General features: G+C 41.7%; 1 protein-coding gene across 7 annotated transcripts in view; it reads left to right on the top strand.

Moving 5' to 3' along the window:
- The window catches only part of DNM3 (dynamin 3), a 170,811-nt gene that overhangs the window by 112,109 nt on the left and 40,999 nt on the right, over positions 1-17,703 (top strand). For 4 of the 7 annotated variants that reach the window (XM_077181929.1, XM_077181931.1, XM_077181928.1 and 1 more), the window contains 2 exons: positions 2,681-2,792; positions 6,478-6,489. In XM_077181929.1, coding sequence (XP_077038044.1) covers positions 2,681-2,792; positions 6,478-6,489 — 124 coding nt within the window. The remainder of the gene's footprint in view (positions 1-2,680; positions 2,793-6,477; positions 6,490-17,703) is intronic. The other 3 variants (XM_054638439.2, XM_077181930.1, XM_054638438.2) reach the window with 1 other exon arrangement.

Genomic DNA, 17,703 nt, shown 5'->3' with positions numbered 1-17,703 from the left:
GGAAAAGGACACACTCTCTTCAGAAGTTACTGAAAGAAGTTACTTTGGCTTTTTTTTCCCTTTGAAAAGTTCCTATGCTTGTCAGCCTTTCTGGGAGAAAGACAGGCAGGGGCAGTCTAGCAGCAAGGAATCCAGCTGGGGGACAAGCATCCCCTCACCTGCCCTGCTGGGACAATGGTGGGAGCACTCAGGGTGTGCATCCTTCAGTCCCTCACACGTGCTGGCTCTTTGGCAGTGGTGGTGGAATAAAATCAGCTGCACAAAAAAGAGCTCTCAGATCCTACAGGGAGAAAGAAGGGCCTGGGAGATGTGGGGACATCAGCTGCTGGCCATGAGGTGTCCCCAGCCCCAGGAGAAGTCCTGGCACAGAGACAGAATGCAGGACTGTCAGCTCCCACGTGTTCAGAGTGCCTGGCTGAAATCCCTGCTCACACAGCCATGCTGCTTGCAGCAAGCCACAAATGCAATGCCAAATGCCAAAAAGTGTAATATATAACATGACAGGCCTGAAAAAATGTTTTCACAAGCTGGTGTCATGTTGTTTTGCTCTTGCAGATAAGTGTTTTTGGAACTTCCCTATCACTATATTTTACAGCCTTTATTTGCTCTATTGTTATTTTTAGTCATCTTTGCTGAGAGTACCCTTTTACCATTTCAGCTTCCTAGTTCTTCAAAGTTATAGCTGCTTCATTATCTTAGCCAGAAAAGCTTATCTCAGGAAAAGTTTCTCCTAACAATAAATTAAAGCATTTTTTTCTCTGACAATTTCATTGCAATTTCATTATGCTTTTTTCTTTTTTTCTTTCTTTTATTTCTTTTTTTTTAATTGACTTCTTTTTTTTTTTTTTTTTTTTTTTGTTGTTCAGTAAATGCTGACTTGGAGTTCCACAATATTGCAAATTAAATAAAATTCAGGTATTTGCTCACTTTAAGGTAACAGCATCTGATAAGGTCATCCAGGTTATTATTTGCTTTAAGAGAGAATTAGTACTTTTGGAGTCAGGGAAGAAAAAGAATTAATTTTAAATTTCTCAATCAATAAAAGAATCCACAGAGCTTCCAGTTATTCATCCTGTCAGTGGCTTTGGCTAAACTGTGCTATCAGGCCCATTAGTGCCTCTTTGTGACCTTTGGGGCTGGTTTCTGTGGGAAGGAAATGCCCTGGTGGCACCGCCAGTCTGGGTTTTTGAAGGGAGTAGTGCAAACCTGGTGCTCAGATTTAGCCTTTGAATTTGGTGAGAATTGAATCACCAATGTAAGGAAATAATTCTGAGTATGTCCTTTATTCTTTGCAGTTTTGAATTCAACCTATGAGCCTGCTGAAAAATACCACATTTTGCTCTCTTCAAAGTGGGTGTGCTCTGGTTGCTGTGCTGTGGTTTCATAGGTGATAATTTAATGATATGGTTTCATGGCTTCTTCATGCTCAGGTTCAATTACACTTTTTTTACCTTTTTTTAACCTGTTTCCTGCCCCTAAAAAGCAAGGCTGTGAGGTGCCTGGTGCCATTGTTGGTTAAGAGAGAATCACTGCTGTGAGTGGGAATTACATCAAGTCAGTTGTGTTCCAGCAGTGTGGCAGTGAAATCCCACCAGTCCCCAAATGCTAAAGAAATTTGTCTAGGCAGTGACAATAATAGCTTTATTTCCTTGTTCTACAGTGAATTCAGGTTTTTTCCCTCTCAGAATATGTGGCAGAAATGACCTCTGTAGTTGCACAATGAAACCAAAGGGCCCCTTGTCATTGAGAGCGAAGCAATCTCCATCAACCCCTCTCCTCCACAGCCTGCTGAGGGAAGAAAACAGTCTGGTTGGGATGGAAGATTGATCCCTGTGCAACTGTTAAGATCTAGCAAAATGTGCTTTCCTTACCCTTTTCAGCTGAGCTCGTGGCCTTTCCTAAAAAGACTGTTGGCTGACAAATTTACAGTGATCTGCTCTGTCTATAGAATTGGAATTCAGAAACTAATGGCTAAACCGTGAGGGGAAAATCTGTTCTGTGTACTGAAGAATTTACAAGCACCACCTTCCTACAGATGTATTTTCCCTCCTCTCTCTTTTCTTCCATTAAGTGATCCCCTGTATTTATCTCATTATGTGAACTACCTGTAAGAGGTTTGATTTAAACATGTCCCAGTTTTCTTACTGTGATGAGAGACATCTGAGGTTTGTTTTGTTTGTTTAAAAATATCTTGATTATCATTGCTGGTTTTTTTCCTCTTTTACTGATGATGTCTAAAACCTGGAACGGGTATAAACTAGACTGAAAGGACTTCACATGGGAAGAAGTTGCATCAGTGATGATTTTGGTTTTTATTGGTTACAGCAGCAATCCATCACAAGCTGTGCTGTTGTGTTGGCGTGTCTTACGTGTTTGTCCTCTTCATCACAACACCCTTTTTCCCTGGAAGTGCTCCGTTTTAGCAAAAGCAGGAAAATTGATTTGAAGTAGTTTCACGGTGCTTTCAGGTGATTATTATTTCCAGAGCTGTGCTGTAGCATTCAAAGATATTTTTAAGTACTCCATGTAATTATTAAACAAGCACCTGTCCCATAAAGTCTGTTGTGCACAACAATTACCGAGTAATTCCTGATCCCAAATGATTTTTAGTTTTAAATGCTGTGTGCATGATAGAGAGCAGTAAAATGTTAGTTTTACAATGTGGTGCTCTTTGTTCTAGGAATGTTTACAAGGATTACCGTTTCCTTGAGCTAGCCTGTGACTCCCAAGAGGAGGTGGATAGCTGGAAGGCATCTCTGCTACGAGCCGGTGTCTATCCTGATAAATCCTCAGTAAGTTAAAGCTCACTGGTTTGCCAGTAGCTGCTCTGTTTGAGTCAAAAAAAACCAACTGTATCATCTGGGAAAACACAGTGTCTGATGCAGATATCTCAACAAAGAGCAGCTTTTTCATTGTACTGTGGTAATTCTAAAATATTCATAATGAAATATTTTAAGACCAATTTGTGCGTCAAACCTCACTGTAGAAAACCCAACCAACCACAAACCAAAGCTTCCAACGTGTTTTTCATTGGATCTGTGTAGTAAAAGCATTGAGCAATTTGGGGTTTCCTGAGCTTCATTGTTTCTATTAATGTTTTCTAAGGTAAAGATGTGCTTTAAAGAGTTTATTCCCTCAAGCTCTGGATTACAGAACTGACAGAAGCATTCCAGGCAATCATGTATATTTATTTTACTTATTCACTGCATCATTTTTTGTGTATGAAACACATGCTAAACCTTTCCAAAGGCAATTTTACTCAGCTAATCATCATGTGGAGCAAATTGAACAGGATACAATAAAAAAGCCTCTGTTCATTTACTAGAAATGACAGAAAGTTGGGAAACAGAATATGTCCAGCTACTATTTAATATTTTTTGGACCTGGATATCTTGGTGTTTTACTTCAAGTGAAGGTTTGAGATGTATCCAAAGAGAAGGCTGACTAGCAGAAATACCTGGCATTTGAGCTTTTAAAGCTTCTGTAATGCACAGCTCACCTTTCTGCAGTGAGTGCTGGATGTCTTTGGCAGAAGATCTGCTCTGAGGAAGGATGTTTGATTCTCATGAATTTGCTCTTCTTCCTGATTGTTTTCCATGGGAAGGCCAGGTTCCTTGAGTCCAGGCTCTTGTGCTGTCTTCTCTCTTCATCTTTTTCTTCCCTTGGTTGTGATGCCTGCATGGCTTCCAGTACAATTCTGTCTGCAGCTCCTCCAGGAGATGTTCACGCAAACCAGCTCAGCTTCTTCCCTTCATACAAAGTTTCAAGACTGCCATTAAAAGATAAATAAGAAATTCTTACACTAGTGGATTCTCTAGTTATTATAGAAATAAACAGTGATGATAGTAATGATGATGTTCTTTTAGAGAATAGTGCAAATATGCATTTAGCTGGAGACATACCAGGTACCTGAGACTTTACCTTTAAAAAGTAAAACAGTGTTGGTGACTTTTCAGTATGTTGCCTGTTCCAGTAGATCTGTTCCTACCTAAGAATATCAGAAGCCATGTAACAAGGATTTGTTATGAGAGGTTACCTAATTAATTACTTGGACCAATATTCTGTGTTGCTTTGGGTTTTTCTTGCTTAGGTTTTAATGATGATTTTACAAAAGACTCTTGCTGCCTCTGGTTTAATCTTGTGTTCTGTGATGGTTTTATCATATTGGTATATCTGCTACTTTATCCTTAAACAAGACAGACTAGTTGGATTTCTGAACTTCTCTTCTGTCTTCCTGTCTCTCCCTTCTCCCTAAAAATACTTGGTATTCAAAATATGTTTATAAAGAATTCTTGGTTTTGTTTAAAGTTGGTCTGTCAAAAGAGTCTTAGATGCAAGATGAGAGACTTCCTTGAAAGAAGTAGAAGGGAGTCAAAATACAGTTCTCCTTTGAGCTGGAATTATCTTTACATTATAAAAGAGTAAATATTATTGTTCCAAATGCCTGTAGTTTGAAATTTGCCCAGTAGTTTATCAAGCTGTTCAGCAAAGATGCTCGGTGCTACTCTAGGCCTCCAAAACTTTATTCCTAAGGAGGTTCAAATGTGGACTGGGAGTCTGCTGTTCAGAGTTTTGAATTTTGCAAAACCAAATCTCCAAGGCTCCAGGTATCTTAGTAGATCCAGTGAGTCCTAAATAAAAATGAGCAGCATTTCATGAAAATCCTGTGCATGCTCCTTAGTTTCACACCTTCCTCTGACAATATAAAATTGTTTTAGAGACACCTCCCAGTTTTTTATTCTCCTTCAAAGATTCATAGACCATGTTTTTAAGTAGGAGGGACTGCCAGGAAATGGCAGCAACTTGAGTTTCCTTTAGTGCTTCCCCCCAGCTTCATGATCCCAGAGTTGAAAAGGCAAAGAGGTGCCTAAGCCCCTTCAAAGAGTGAACTTCTCTCTCTTTTACCTGTGAGGCACAGCTGGGAACTCTGAGTATCCAGGCTTTGGCACCAGAAGCAGAAGAATTGCTGCTTGGAAATGAAAACTAAAGGAGAAGTAGGAATCTGGCACTGATTAAAGAACTGTGTTCTGAGTTCTCACCAAGAACAAATCTCTCAACTAAGAATCTAAGAATATTCATTTTCTGCTGATTTTTTTTTTTAGTAGTGCTACATACAGTTGTTTGATTACAGTGGTAATGGCGCTCAGTACTTGCTGCCACTAATATGGAGTGCTGCTATTTTAATCCTGCTCATTTAAAGTCCAAGGTTCTAGATTGATAATCTTTCTTTTTGCCTAAGCAAATCCCATTAATATTTTAAAGGCCATATATCACCCCCTTCCTCCATTTCCTTGCTTCATTGTGCTTGTTGTCCCTGTCCCTCTGTCCATGGGGATGCACAGTGACTGTGTTCCCATATTCACTGTCCCATGAATTACCTCTGATCAGCCCTCAGTATTGCTCTGAATTCTTTGCAGTTTCCAAGTCCCCGCTTCCCAATCCATTTGCCTTTGTGAGGCTGTGGGCTTTGACAGCCACCCAGATAGCAATGAATCAGTGTTTTTATTTTTCCAACCCATATGCAAGTCAGCTTGCTTGATATAAATCATCCTGTGGCCAATTCACTTTGAAATGGGATATCCATTTACCAGCTGACTTTGCTGCTGGCTTTCTGGACCAATGCATCCAAAACCCTCCTTTTTTTGTTAAAAAATGACTACAACGTTGTGACTAACCTTTCCAGACTGTATTTCTCAACTGGTGTTTGTTTTGGCTGGCTTCCCACTGTATAATATACACTGTTCATGCCAGCTCATGGCAAAACTCACAATTAAACCAAAATAATAGCCCAGATGTTTGTCGTAACTGCTCTGCACACTTTACCTTGTTAGCACCGCCCATTCCTTCTCCCCCCATGCCCCCCCATGCCATCTCCTCCTTATTTTTTTTACTAATCTAAAAATTCAACATTTGCTTTTTAAAATGCTTTGAATCTTGAAACTTTCCATTAGCTGGCAAGTTGTAGGGAATGGCTGTCGTGGAAAGCTCAGCCCAGCTGGTTGCTTTGAGTACTGGAAGTTCAGTGTCACTAACACATGAAAATCCCTCTGGCTCCCATCCCATCCCATCCCATCCCATCCCATCCCATCCCATCCCATCCCATCCCATCCCATCCCATCCCATCCCATCCCATCCCATCCCATCCCATCCCATCCCAATCATCACTTCAGGCCTCCTTTTCTTCTCCCTTGTATTTGTATCCAGCGACTTCCCAGGAGCTGCTCTTGATTTGCACCAGGTCAGAATGTTTGTGCAGTGAGGAAAACAGCTCTGCTGAACATTTAAGTCCTCTGTGAATGTCCTGTGCTCCCCTGGAAGCTGTCTGACTGCAAGGATTCCGTGAATGTTCCCTGAGTCAGTTCCTCATTTGGTTTGAGCCATTTCCAGAACTGTGCAAGTTAGGCTGAATGCATGTAAAATAAATATAACTAATATTTCTTTTTTCCCCCTCTTTCTTCTGTGCTGCATCCTGCAAAGGGGAGCAACAAAGTAAGTTGTTTGTCCTTTTACAAAATCCTTTTGTAAGCTGTCTGAAGGATTTTGTAATGAAAATTAGTTTGTCTTTCAGTTCACACAGCTATTGCCTGCATGCTCTTAACAACAAAATATGGTTAAAATGTGGGTGCAAAAGTGTCTTCAAGAAAAACTATAACTGGTTCTTTGTTTTAATTTTGGGGGAAGAGTGTTAAGTGTTGCAGAGCTGTTTTTAAGGAGGTTCAGTTAGAATGCTTCTATAAAAGTATTGGGCCCAAAGATTATGAAGGTATAGTAATAAAGACCTTCTGAGGAAAGGTTACTACAGTCTGATGAAACTCATTACAGCTGGGTTTTTTGACCATACATCAAAGCTTGTATTAATGGGCAGTTATAAAAACCCAGCACTAAAGTCTTAAATAACAGATTTGCTGGCGTTGTTGGCTAAGCTGAACTAGATCAGTGTACTGGCTTTGAAGGTGCCTTAAAATGGATGGAGGAGGGTGGGGTCAACATTTGACTTGGCTTCTAGACCCTTGATGTGTTCCAGCTGGACAGCAGCAGAAGGGTGTGGGGTGTGGAGAGGGAGAACTGAAATATGCGTGGTAGGGGTTTTTTTTGAAAGTAAGCAGCACATAAAAAGACAGTTTTGCTGATGTTGATCTGATAAACGAATAATCATGCAGTTCCCAGGGTTGGGACTTTTTAATGCCATTTTTACTGAGCTTAAGAATGGAAGTTTCACATCTCACACTTTGGAATAAGATGCAGAGAGAGTTTGTCATACCTCAGAAAGGAGTTATACAGCTTTTGTGACTTTTTTCACCCCCCCCTCCTTCCTGTTTTGGTATATTAACCCTTAGGAAGATGAATCTGGAGCATCAAAAGATGCTTCACAGCAAACACTGAAAGTAGCCTTTGAGTATTGCCTGTAGCATCTCTTTGTGAGCTGGAAACTTTCTGGGATATTTGGGAAAGACCCAGGTGGGTTTTAAAGGTTTTGACGGTTGGGGAATTTTGTCTGCTTCTAATTTTTGTATTTTTAACCAGTTTTTGACCACTCCTCTCTCCACAGTGGCTGGGCTCAGAAGCACCAAAAATACTCTGTTTTGTTGGCCTGCCTGAGAAAAGGTGCTCTTAGTGTTGGGTGGGGAGGGGTTAAGAGAATTGGTGAATTGATGGCGTGGAGAGAGGGACTTTACATAGGAGGTGGTGTGAAATGTAAATGTTAACTGTGTACACTAAAATGTCAAGGTAGTGTTTATAATGTTTCTTTACAACATGCTGGCTTAAGGCTTTGCTGCTGCAGGGGATGCTGCTCTGATCTCAGAGGAGACTGTAGATGCTCTGTTAAGGGAAATGGGGAGAGATGGGGCACACTGAGCTCTTGGGGCTGGCACAAACCGAGCTGCATGGACCTGCTCTGTTCTGCAGAGCTGTGAGCTGTGGGGCACCCCAGGGAGGTCAGCACCAGAAGCAGCTGACAGATTTCAGCAGGACACCCATGAGCAGGGAGAGGAGAAACCTGTGAGATGTGAGGATTTGGGAGCTCTTAACTCTTCCTTCACTCTGAGCCAAGGACAGTTCTTGCTGTAGGTTCAGGAACTCCATCTGGCCTGGGTTGCCATCCAGAAGATAACTCCAAAAGAAATCTCCAGGAAACCATCCTGATCTTTCTCTTTGACCCAGTTCCTTGTAAGGATTTGTGTCTCATCATCTGTGTGTCCCCCTTCTCCTCCACACAGATCATTCCTGATCCCAGCTGGACAGATGGAACCAACCTGCAGCTGCCTGCAGAGGCTCAAACCCCACAGTCTTGAGATTTCTGTACCTAGTGGAGTTGGAAAATGGCATGGATAAACCTGAGAGGTGACCAGAGATTTTCTGAGAAGAGGTCAGGGCGGAGAGGAATGGCAGATTGACAGTGACAGTGTCTTAAAGCTTCTAATGCAACTTTATGCTGAAAAGCTGCAGAATCCTTCCTTCCTGACCTGGCACAGCTTTCCTGGGTTGCTCCCAGAGCTGTAACCCTCCTCCAGTGCTGCCCAGTGTGCTGTTCCTGCACTGGATCCTGCCATGTGTTCACATGTCACAATCCTGGACTCACCCATCCCTTCAGACTGTGGCCTCTTTTATACCTCTGCCTTTAGCTTTGCACTCTTGGACTTACAAAAGTAAAAATAAACATTGGAGTAATGAGTCTGTAAGAAAAAGGGGGAGGAAGGGAAGTGAAGAGGGTTTATAATCGTCAGCGGACTACTAATCATTTTTATTTTTACTTTTTATTGTTGCACAATCATTACTGTAAGTGAGATTTCTCACATGGTTAAAGATAAATATATCTTCAGAAGCTTTGTTGGATAAAATCTGTAAAAGGGTCGTGTGGAATGAGGTAATGGAGACCTACCTCATTCAGCTAGCACATGTTGGCAAGCTGCATTTTGCTAATATTAACACTGAGCTCCACAGCCTAGCATGGGGAATGAGTGCAGAATTGTCCAGGGTTGTGCAGAGCACTATACTTCAGCCCAGCTGCTGAAGACAGAGGAGCTGAGAGCTTCTGACTGTCCTAACCCACCACTGTGGATTTGTTGCTTACCCTGTGCATCTTCTTTACCCCATTTAAAAAGCAAATCCCCTCGAAACAGCTCTCCAGATGCTGCTGTTTGAAAACAATACCAAAACCTGAACCATTCTCCCAGAGTCCACCTCCATGGGCTTCTAACACTACTAGGTTAAAAGAGTAGATAGTTGCTGGGACCTTGGGAAATTTGGATTCTGAATCCCTTGGCAGCCAAGCAATAAAACAGAAGCAACAGAAAAATCTCAAAAGCTTAAAGTGCCACTTTTTAATATAAAAAGCCACCTTTTCTTTGTCATCACTAAGCCCTGAGTTAGCCAATAATTTCTACTTGATTCAAAATACCAGACACTTAAATGCTGATCTCAGACTTGAGAAACTTTGACTTGGAAACCCAAAATCTCTTTAAATTACCTTTTACATATAGTGACTATAAATTTTTTAAAAATTATTTTGCATTGCTGTTCTTGCTGATGCCCTTTACAGAATGTGTAGAACTAAAGTCTATGAGCTCCATATTCACATCCCAGTGGAGTTGTCACTGTGCAGATAATGCTGAGCATGCAAATGGTCACTGAATATAAAATCAGTGTAATTTAGTTGGCATTTTCTCTTTGGGAACAGCAGACTCCCCCTGAAAAGAGAAGGAAAATACTCTTTCTGTCAGGTCAGTTTGCCTGTTGGTCCTTCAAATACTTTTCTCTCCCCATTTTTTAAAAACTTCTTATTTTATTTAAAGGTGAATTAGTGTTACTAAACCCAGATTCCAGATCAGCTACTTCATTAAGGAGTCCAGATGTCCTTCTGTCTCTTGAGACAGTCCTGGAAAATGGGAACATAGTGAAGTCAGGATCCCCATTCTCTCTGTATATATGACAGCAGTGCTCTCAGTTCATGTGTTTTGTGCTTGGCTCTTCCATGTAAGTGCAGGTGCAGTGCCAGAAGCTGGAGGTGTCTCACACTGGAATAAAGCTCTGGTGCTTTCTTTTCAAGTCTGGCCATGTTTCTGAAAGGGCTTCAGTTCCCTCCCAGACATAACTGTGTTCCTGGCTGTGGTGATGCTCTGCCAGTGCCCCAGCCAGATTCAGTGGTTCTGCTCTGGCATTGCTCAAGTCCCTGCTTGGGATAAGTCCCTAAAGTAGAAAAAGTAAAGACTTGTTTGGGTTTGTTGAAAAGCAAACTGCTGATATGTCAGAGGGCAAAACAGTGTAGTCAGAAGTATAAACTCTGCATTTACTGAGTTTACTTTTTTTAAACTAGTATATTTTAGAAAAGGAAGGCATTGAATTCTAGGAAAAGAAGAATTCATTTCAGTTGTGACTAAAGGTGGCTTCAAGCCAAGTAGGTTTAAAAATAACTTTTAAATGAAGTGTTAATTTATTTTTTTTTTCAAGTGGAAAAACGCCATAATTTTATAGACAGTGTTTCAGTCGTTGCTTTGAACAGATGAGTTGGATTTTACAAGGAAGTGCCGGTGTAAAAGAGCAGCCCCAGGGGTGAGGGTGCATGCGCACACGCTGGGTCAAAGGCAGTCCAAAGGCAGGCAGGCAAGGAAATGGCAGCCCGTTCCCTTCTCCCTGCCTGCTGCTCCAAGGATGTGCAAACATGTTTTAGAGAAAGCTATCTTCTGCTTCTCCTAAATATTTACTCCTTCAAACAAAAACTGAAAAGATGAAACCTTGCTCCCCAAATGTTGCTGAAGAAACAGCGCAGCCCTGGTTCATATTCCTGTAAGAGTAAAAGAACTTCTGTCCTGAGAGAGTTAAAAATGGCCAGGGGAGAAGAGATTCACAGGATTGCATCAGTTGCAGGGAGTGTAACAAGATGCAGGCTGATGTTCTGAGTGGTTCCAAAGCCAGTCTCAGCAAAGCTGCTGATGGGGTCGGGGGTTCAATGGCTGTCACTGGGTTTTATGTTCCTGCTCTTAGCTGAGCCTGCTGACATTAAGCAAACTCCAGGAAATTTAGAAATGAGCAAACATTTTTTATTTCTGTTCTGTATTCACGGTGGGCTCTTTACTGTACTTTTGGCAAGATGTCTGCATACTGAAAATATTTTTAAATTCTTCATTTTTTATGGGGCAGCTAGTTTTTACACCACTTCTACTCCAGTGAGGGATTTTGATGAAACTCTGCAGAAAGGTGAAAGCTGTCTGGCTGTGGACTTTCAGGAATATTAGCCCCATTCTGGACATGCAGTGAGGTTTGCCCTGGGGGAGGCAGTGAGGGTGGCCAAACTCTCAGGGTGCTTTCCCAGAGCTGGTCAATGAGCACTGAAAGTTGGCTGGAGGAGAGGAAGGTGTTTCTAGAATGAGCTGCAGCAGTCTCAGCCACAAAGGTGCTTTGGAGCCCAGGCTGATACCTGCAGCTGGAGTCCCTGTGGCTCCAGCTCTTGGAATAGCTGTGGTCAGGAAGGGCAGGTGGCTCCTTTAGCATATGGGATCACCCCTGAGGGGGACTGAACAGAGGGGGAAACACACAACTATCACAAGGGTTTGGGACAATCCTAAAATACCTTCCTTGTCTTCTAAGTCAGTAATTGCACAAAAACTGAATAGAAATTAGGAGTAAATTAAAATTTGATGTTTTTTTCCTGCCAAAAATGTCACTAGGCTCACTCTTCCATAGCATTTACAGTGTAACAGGAAATGTCATCATTACACATGAGGGTGGAGGGCAGCTGGTGAACAGCCAGATACTCCTTTTTTCTCATCTAGAAGGGAAAACAAGATGAGCAGGAGAAGCTGAATGTTGCTTTCCCTGACTGTATTTTGGACTAAAATGAAGATATGCAATGCCTACTCTGACGTAGTTCATCCTGGATTTCTTCAACCTTCTCCACCTACCTTTTTTTGTGGAGACAGGTTTAGGATTACCTTCCATGTGCTGAGTCAGAATCAAGGCCCATATTAAGGGTGTAAAAGCCTCCATTCTGGAGCTGCATTCTTTAGTTCCATAACTCTCCTTCCAGGATGTCATGTGTTCTGTTCTGTGGTCACTCCTCAGCTCCACTGAGGCCTTTGACTGATGTCTTCCCTGTTCTTCTGTGTTTGGTGTGTGACACTTGATATCTCAGGAGTGCCAGCTTTGGAGAATGGTGATTTCCCACTAGGAAGAGCTGTCTGTGGACATGTTCAGGTGTCTGATCAATGCAGTTTTTGGGTGACTTTCACACCTTTGTTCCCGAAGCCTCAGTTCCTGCAGCAGAGAAACAAGTGATCTCATTCTGTTTCCTTCTTTGAAACTCAACCTCTGCTCTTCCTCTTCTATAAGCAAGTTATTTATGATTAAAAGAGAGAATTACTTACCATTGTATGTGCTCCTGAGTTCAGGTAACAGGTCACATTATTGAGTTAGGTAGAAGCTCATTGGTGGGTGAGTACAAAATTGCCAAGAGCAGTAACACACAGTATCAGATCCCTTAGCAGCAGATACTCAAACTTTCTGGTTCCATTTGCTGCACAGTATTATCTTGACCTGTTCAACAGCTGGGGTTTCTAAACTTGGTGGCAGCAAACCTAAAGGCATTTATGGAAATCAAGTAAAGAAACTAATGCAGAGAATGGAAGAGAAAGCTTGAGAGAAAAATCAGTCTTGTGCAATGTAATTTCATGTTCAGTTGTAGTTTGGTTTAATACTGTTTGATTTTCAGATCTAGATATTCTTCCAGTAGAAGCAGGAACCTTCTTGTAGTGAACAGAAGCCTTCCAGTCACAGGCCAGCTGTCCTTGGCTGTGTTGTGCTGGCATTGTGTAAAAATATGGAGTTGTTCATGACCATGGCCTAGAAACAACTGCTGTACCAGATTTCTAAATTATAGTTATTAAAGGTTATCTGGCTGATTCAGGCAGCAAATTCTCAGTACTAGTGTGAGATTGTGCTTAGCTCTCCTAAGGACTGACCTTAGCTCTTCTAAGCTTAGCTTTTATCCACTTTTGCAGCTGCATACAGGGCAGGTATCCCCAAAAAGCTCAGCTTCTCTTTCAGATCACCTGTGCCTCAAAATGTGGCTGCAAACACTCCAGAGATGTGCTCATGTCAGCTCTGTGCACCAAGGAGCTCTGTGGGAAGAGTTCCCTGCTGTTCCTCCACTGAGGGCTTTGACACAGGTGATGGTCTCTCTCTCCTGAGACCAAAATGCAGAATTGTCTGCAGTCCTTAACACCACCTGGGTTGCCCTTGGTTGGTGAAAATCAAGGCTCTTGCTTTAGAAAACTTCACCTTCAGTTGTCTTTATAGTTTGAAAATATCAGCTCCCTCTGTGTTATACACTGCTCTGCAGAAAATACCTCTTAATGTGATGGGTGAACATGTGGGCTCAGAAATGGTTTCATTTTAGCCAGGCTGGGTCATGGTCAGGCTGGAAGATGGGCATGGGGAAATCAATGGCATCACTTCCAGAGAGTGAGAATTTCACCTGTTGTGAGTGGGGATGTTGTCCTTAGTGTTGCATGACTTCGGGGGCTGTTTGGGTTTTTCCAGTGATTTTTGCAGTCTGATTAGTTTTCTGCTAAAATAAAGTTCTCCTTTCGTAGAACCAATCCTGTCTTTGTCTCACTGGGGCTGTGATTTCTGCCCCATGTCCCATTTATTTTCTTGAGCTCCCTCTTCTTTTTACAGTTTCTTTTGTAAGCCCCAGCATGATGCCTTTCCAGCAGCTGGTTTTAATATTGGGAATAGATACTATTTGTCTAGAAGTTGCAGTTGCAGATCAGGATCCCATTTTACAAACTGAGAGTAAGAACATTGTTGCTGGCAGTCCAAGAATGGCACGAGAGAATCAATGAATTATTGCAGGACAGTGTTGCTTGTTAAAGGTTTGTCACTAGCACTAGAGTGCTTCTAGAAACAGGGGTTTGGGGCACACTACCTGTTTGGCACTGGTCTGCTTAGCAAAGGACATTTGTTCTTTAAAAATACCTCACTCCAACATCTTTGGAGTATGCAGGGATTTCTTTCTTCCTGTCTTTTACATATAAAGGGGATTAATCCTCCTGTTCTGATTATTTCTCAGATACTCTTCAATTCTTCTCTGAAATTTGACACTTGTTGATTCGAGTGTCCATCCTTACATGGTGGAAGAGGCTTAGAGTATGAAAATTGCTCAAAAGCATGTATTGGCTTAGTTGTTCAAGTGATAAAACACAGATAATCCTTGTGAAGTATCCTAGATGTAGGCATGCAATGAAGCTCTCCCTCCTTCTGTGTACCCAAGACTGAGTGTCTGTCTATTTTCCAAGACCCTGGTTAATGTCTTTGTTCAGGCACACTGGATAGGCTTCCTTTAGTGTATAGAACCATCAACATCTTCCTTCCATCAGAATTCTGGTCTTTTCTGACGGGTTCCTACTGGGGAATTGCATTTTTGGGAGTTTGTGTTTAGAATAATCAATGATTATTCCTTCCAAGTCTGGATCTCTTGAGCTGCTTCACTCTCTCTTCATTGACAATGGGTCTCTGGAAGTGCCAAGTCCTTAGGTAATTGTTTCTGAGCAGCAAAGCGAGGGAACTCAAATTTCCAATGGAGTACTTAAATACACACAACTTTTCTCTAGTGTGACCTGTCCCTCTCCCATGCATTGCTTGGGGGTTTTTTTCAGGCATTCTTCCTGTCTATGCTCCTTTTAGTTGAATCTTCCATTTGAGATGTTGGAATGATTTACTTAACCCAAAAGATGCTCCCTTTGTAAAGGAGTTCCTTATATCTTATGTGTAGCTGCTCATGCTTCTTCAGTATTGGTGGCCTTTAGAATGATGGTTCATAGCTTTTTATAAAACATGTTTCATCATAAGGAGAAGAACATTAAGCTGTGGTCACAAATACCTGAAAGATTGTCACAAATGCCCCATTCCTTCCAAATTCAGCCTCCAACTGACAATGGAAAATTACAGTTCAAATATTGGTGATGCTACTGCTTTTGTTGCTGAGCATTTGGGTAAAAAACACTCTTTTACTAGGGTAACTTCTCAGCCCCTTGGGAATGACTATTCAATGCTTTCAACCTTCTATTATTTTCTTGACAATTTTCTGGCTATATCGTGGAAAGTTTCTGGAGTCTGCTATGGCTCTACAGCAGCTGAGAGTAAACTAAAACATGTTCTGTTCAGTATGCAAAGGTATAATTTTGGGCAGGGGAGCTTTCCAGTACAAAATAACATGTCCACATTTACATGGAGACTAAAAACTCATCAGAGAGTGAGATAAAATGGCTAAGGAATTGCTCCCAGGTTCCCACTCAGTCCTCTTAGATATCTTCAAAAACTAAGTATTTTGCTGCAGAACATAATCTCTGCTTGACACAGAATATTTCTGTTAATATTCCTACCTGGAATTTCCCAGTCAGTCCAAGTTTCAGGCATCACTGGTTCAGTGTTCAGATATGGTCATTGGTTGGGAAACCACTGTGATTTCTCATATTTTTACAAATTTACTGAGTTTAAAGTCTCTTGATGGAAGGTGTGCTTAAAAACCCATACTTCCGGAATGTTGTGCTAACTTTAAAAAAAAGAGAAAGAAGAAAGAAAATAAAAGGAAAAAACATCTTCATAGGCAAAGAACTTCTACATTGCAAAGTATACAAAGTTTATCCATCCCTTCTTTGGACTGTTCTTTGCCCAGCCTGCTGTGTGTCTCATAAGATGCTCCAGAGAGAGATGCAGCGACCTTTCCACTCCGTGTCTTTGGATGTAGTGTGGCAGGATATTTGAATCCATAACATTTAGTTTTAAACCTGCAGAATGCATTGAAATCCAGGCATTTATGTATCTTGAGAGTGCACCTGCATGTAGTCAACAGAGGAGCTGTTACAAAAAGCCTTTTTTTCTCCACTTTCTCCCAGTTAGGATTAGACATGTCACACAAGATCTGGAAGATGAGGCAGCCTTAGCAAGCAGCCACAGCAGTTCTTGCTGGGTTTTGGGTTTCCCAAAAGGATCTGTGCTCAGTAGGTTGTTCTTCTGCCAAAGGTTTTATCATGTGGACTGAATATTGTAACAGAACAGACAGCACCATCTTCATGTGTTTTTAGACTTGTTATTTACTGGGGTTTCCCTGAAGAAAGCTTGGGGATTCTTTCCTTATGAGTCACTAACAAAGTAATTGTTTTTATATAAACTTTCCTTCAGCTGGTTAGAGTTGGAACACAGTGTCTTGTGCTCTTTCTGGGGTCTGACTTTCCTCTTAATTTTTTTAAATAGTTGTCCCTGCAGCCAGCAGGATGGTTTGAACCTCCTGGCTTCCCCTCACACTCCCTCTGAGTTCCATAGTGTTGAAAATCACTGTTCTGGCCAGCCAACGTGCTGGTGGGATCACTGTGTGTGTGTGATTCCACTTCTCAGCTTTCTGCCTTGTGCTGCTTTTTCAACTCTGCACCTTCCTTGTGGTTTAAGGGAGAACGTGCTGTTGACATTTCCCAAACTGGAGTTTGCATTTCGTGTGCTGAAACGAAAACAAAATTTTAAAGAACGTTGATAGTTGACTTCAGCGGCATAAAGGTTAAAAGCTGTAAAGTGCTGTGTTTCCATGATGGAAATCACCAGAGCTGGAGAGACACATCCCTTCCCCTGCATATGCCTGAATCCTTTCCCACCCTCTTTCAGTGGTGCAGAGTCACTTTTAATGACCTCCCTCCACAGCTTTTGAGTTCAAGCCCAACTGATGGCGCCAGGGGCTGAACCACAAGGAGATCTCCGGGCAAGCCGTGCCTGTGTCAGCCTTCCCTCCAGGCAAATGCTGTGAAGCCCACTGCACTTCCTTGTGGGGTTTTTTATTACATTTTACATTTTTGAGCCTGAGACAGGAGCTGTGTTAAATCTACTAAGCCAGTAATGTGCCCATAGGTGTGAAATTCTAGGCTGCACTTACCAGCTTCTCTTCCTGACCTGACCTCAGTATTTAAACTCTGGGTGTACATGTGTGTAATCATATGGGTGTCTGACTTCACAGGTAATACTCTGCATTTACAGATCTGTTAAGATGCAGGGCATTATTTTAACCCAAGAAATATGCAGAATTCAACAAGTCTTTTTCATAACCCAAGATTGGGTTTCTTTATTTTTACAGGAACAGGAATGGTTTAGCTGGAATGAAAATGTTCATTCCACTGCATCATTAGCTACAGGCAATCTTCAGTTGAAGCCTAGCCCATTTTTCATGCTAAAGCTCTAGTAGTTTGATCATTAATCAACATGTAGGATGAATTTCTGGGGCTGAGAAAGCTTGTCTGTATGCCTGTAATTTAAGATGAATTCTTTTTTGTCTTTTTCTTATGAAAGGAAGGTAGTCAGAAAACAAATTATGTTTTAAGGAGTTCACCTCTCTCTCACCCCTTTCTACCATTCCCCTTCTGATAAACACCCCAAAACTTTTCATGAGATGGATATGGAGTTTTAGCTGGAGTAGCAGATTCTCAAGTGTGTCATTTGATCCTCCAATAAATCTAAAGCAATCTTCTGTTAGATGAGATCAGTCTCTGACATGGTCACTGTCTCTTAGTACTGATAGTCCAGTCCAGCTTGCTTTCATCACTTTAAATGTCAATTTTAGGGTCTTGGATCAAGTTTTCCTTCCCCCCTCCATTACATGGAAGCTGTAACCAGCAGACCATGGGAGCATCAAGGTCTGTTGTCAGCTCTTTACCTGCCTTTTCA

The sequence above is a fragment of the Agelaius phoeniceus genome, chromosome 8 (assembly GCF_051311805.1).
Source record: "Agelaius phoeniceus isolate bAgePho1 chromosome 8, bAgePho1.hap1, whole genome shotgun sequence".
In the NCBI taxonomy this organism is placed as follows: Eukaryota; Metazoa; Chordata; class Aves; order Passeriformes; family Icteridae; genus Agelaius; species Agelaius phoeniceus.
Note: the sequence above shows the minus strand (reverse complement) of the source record. Positions and strands in the feature narration are given on the sequence as shown.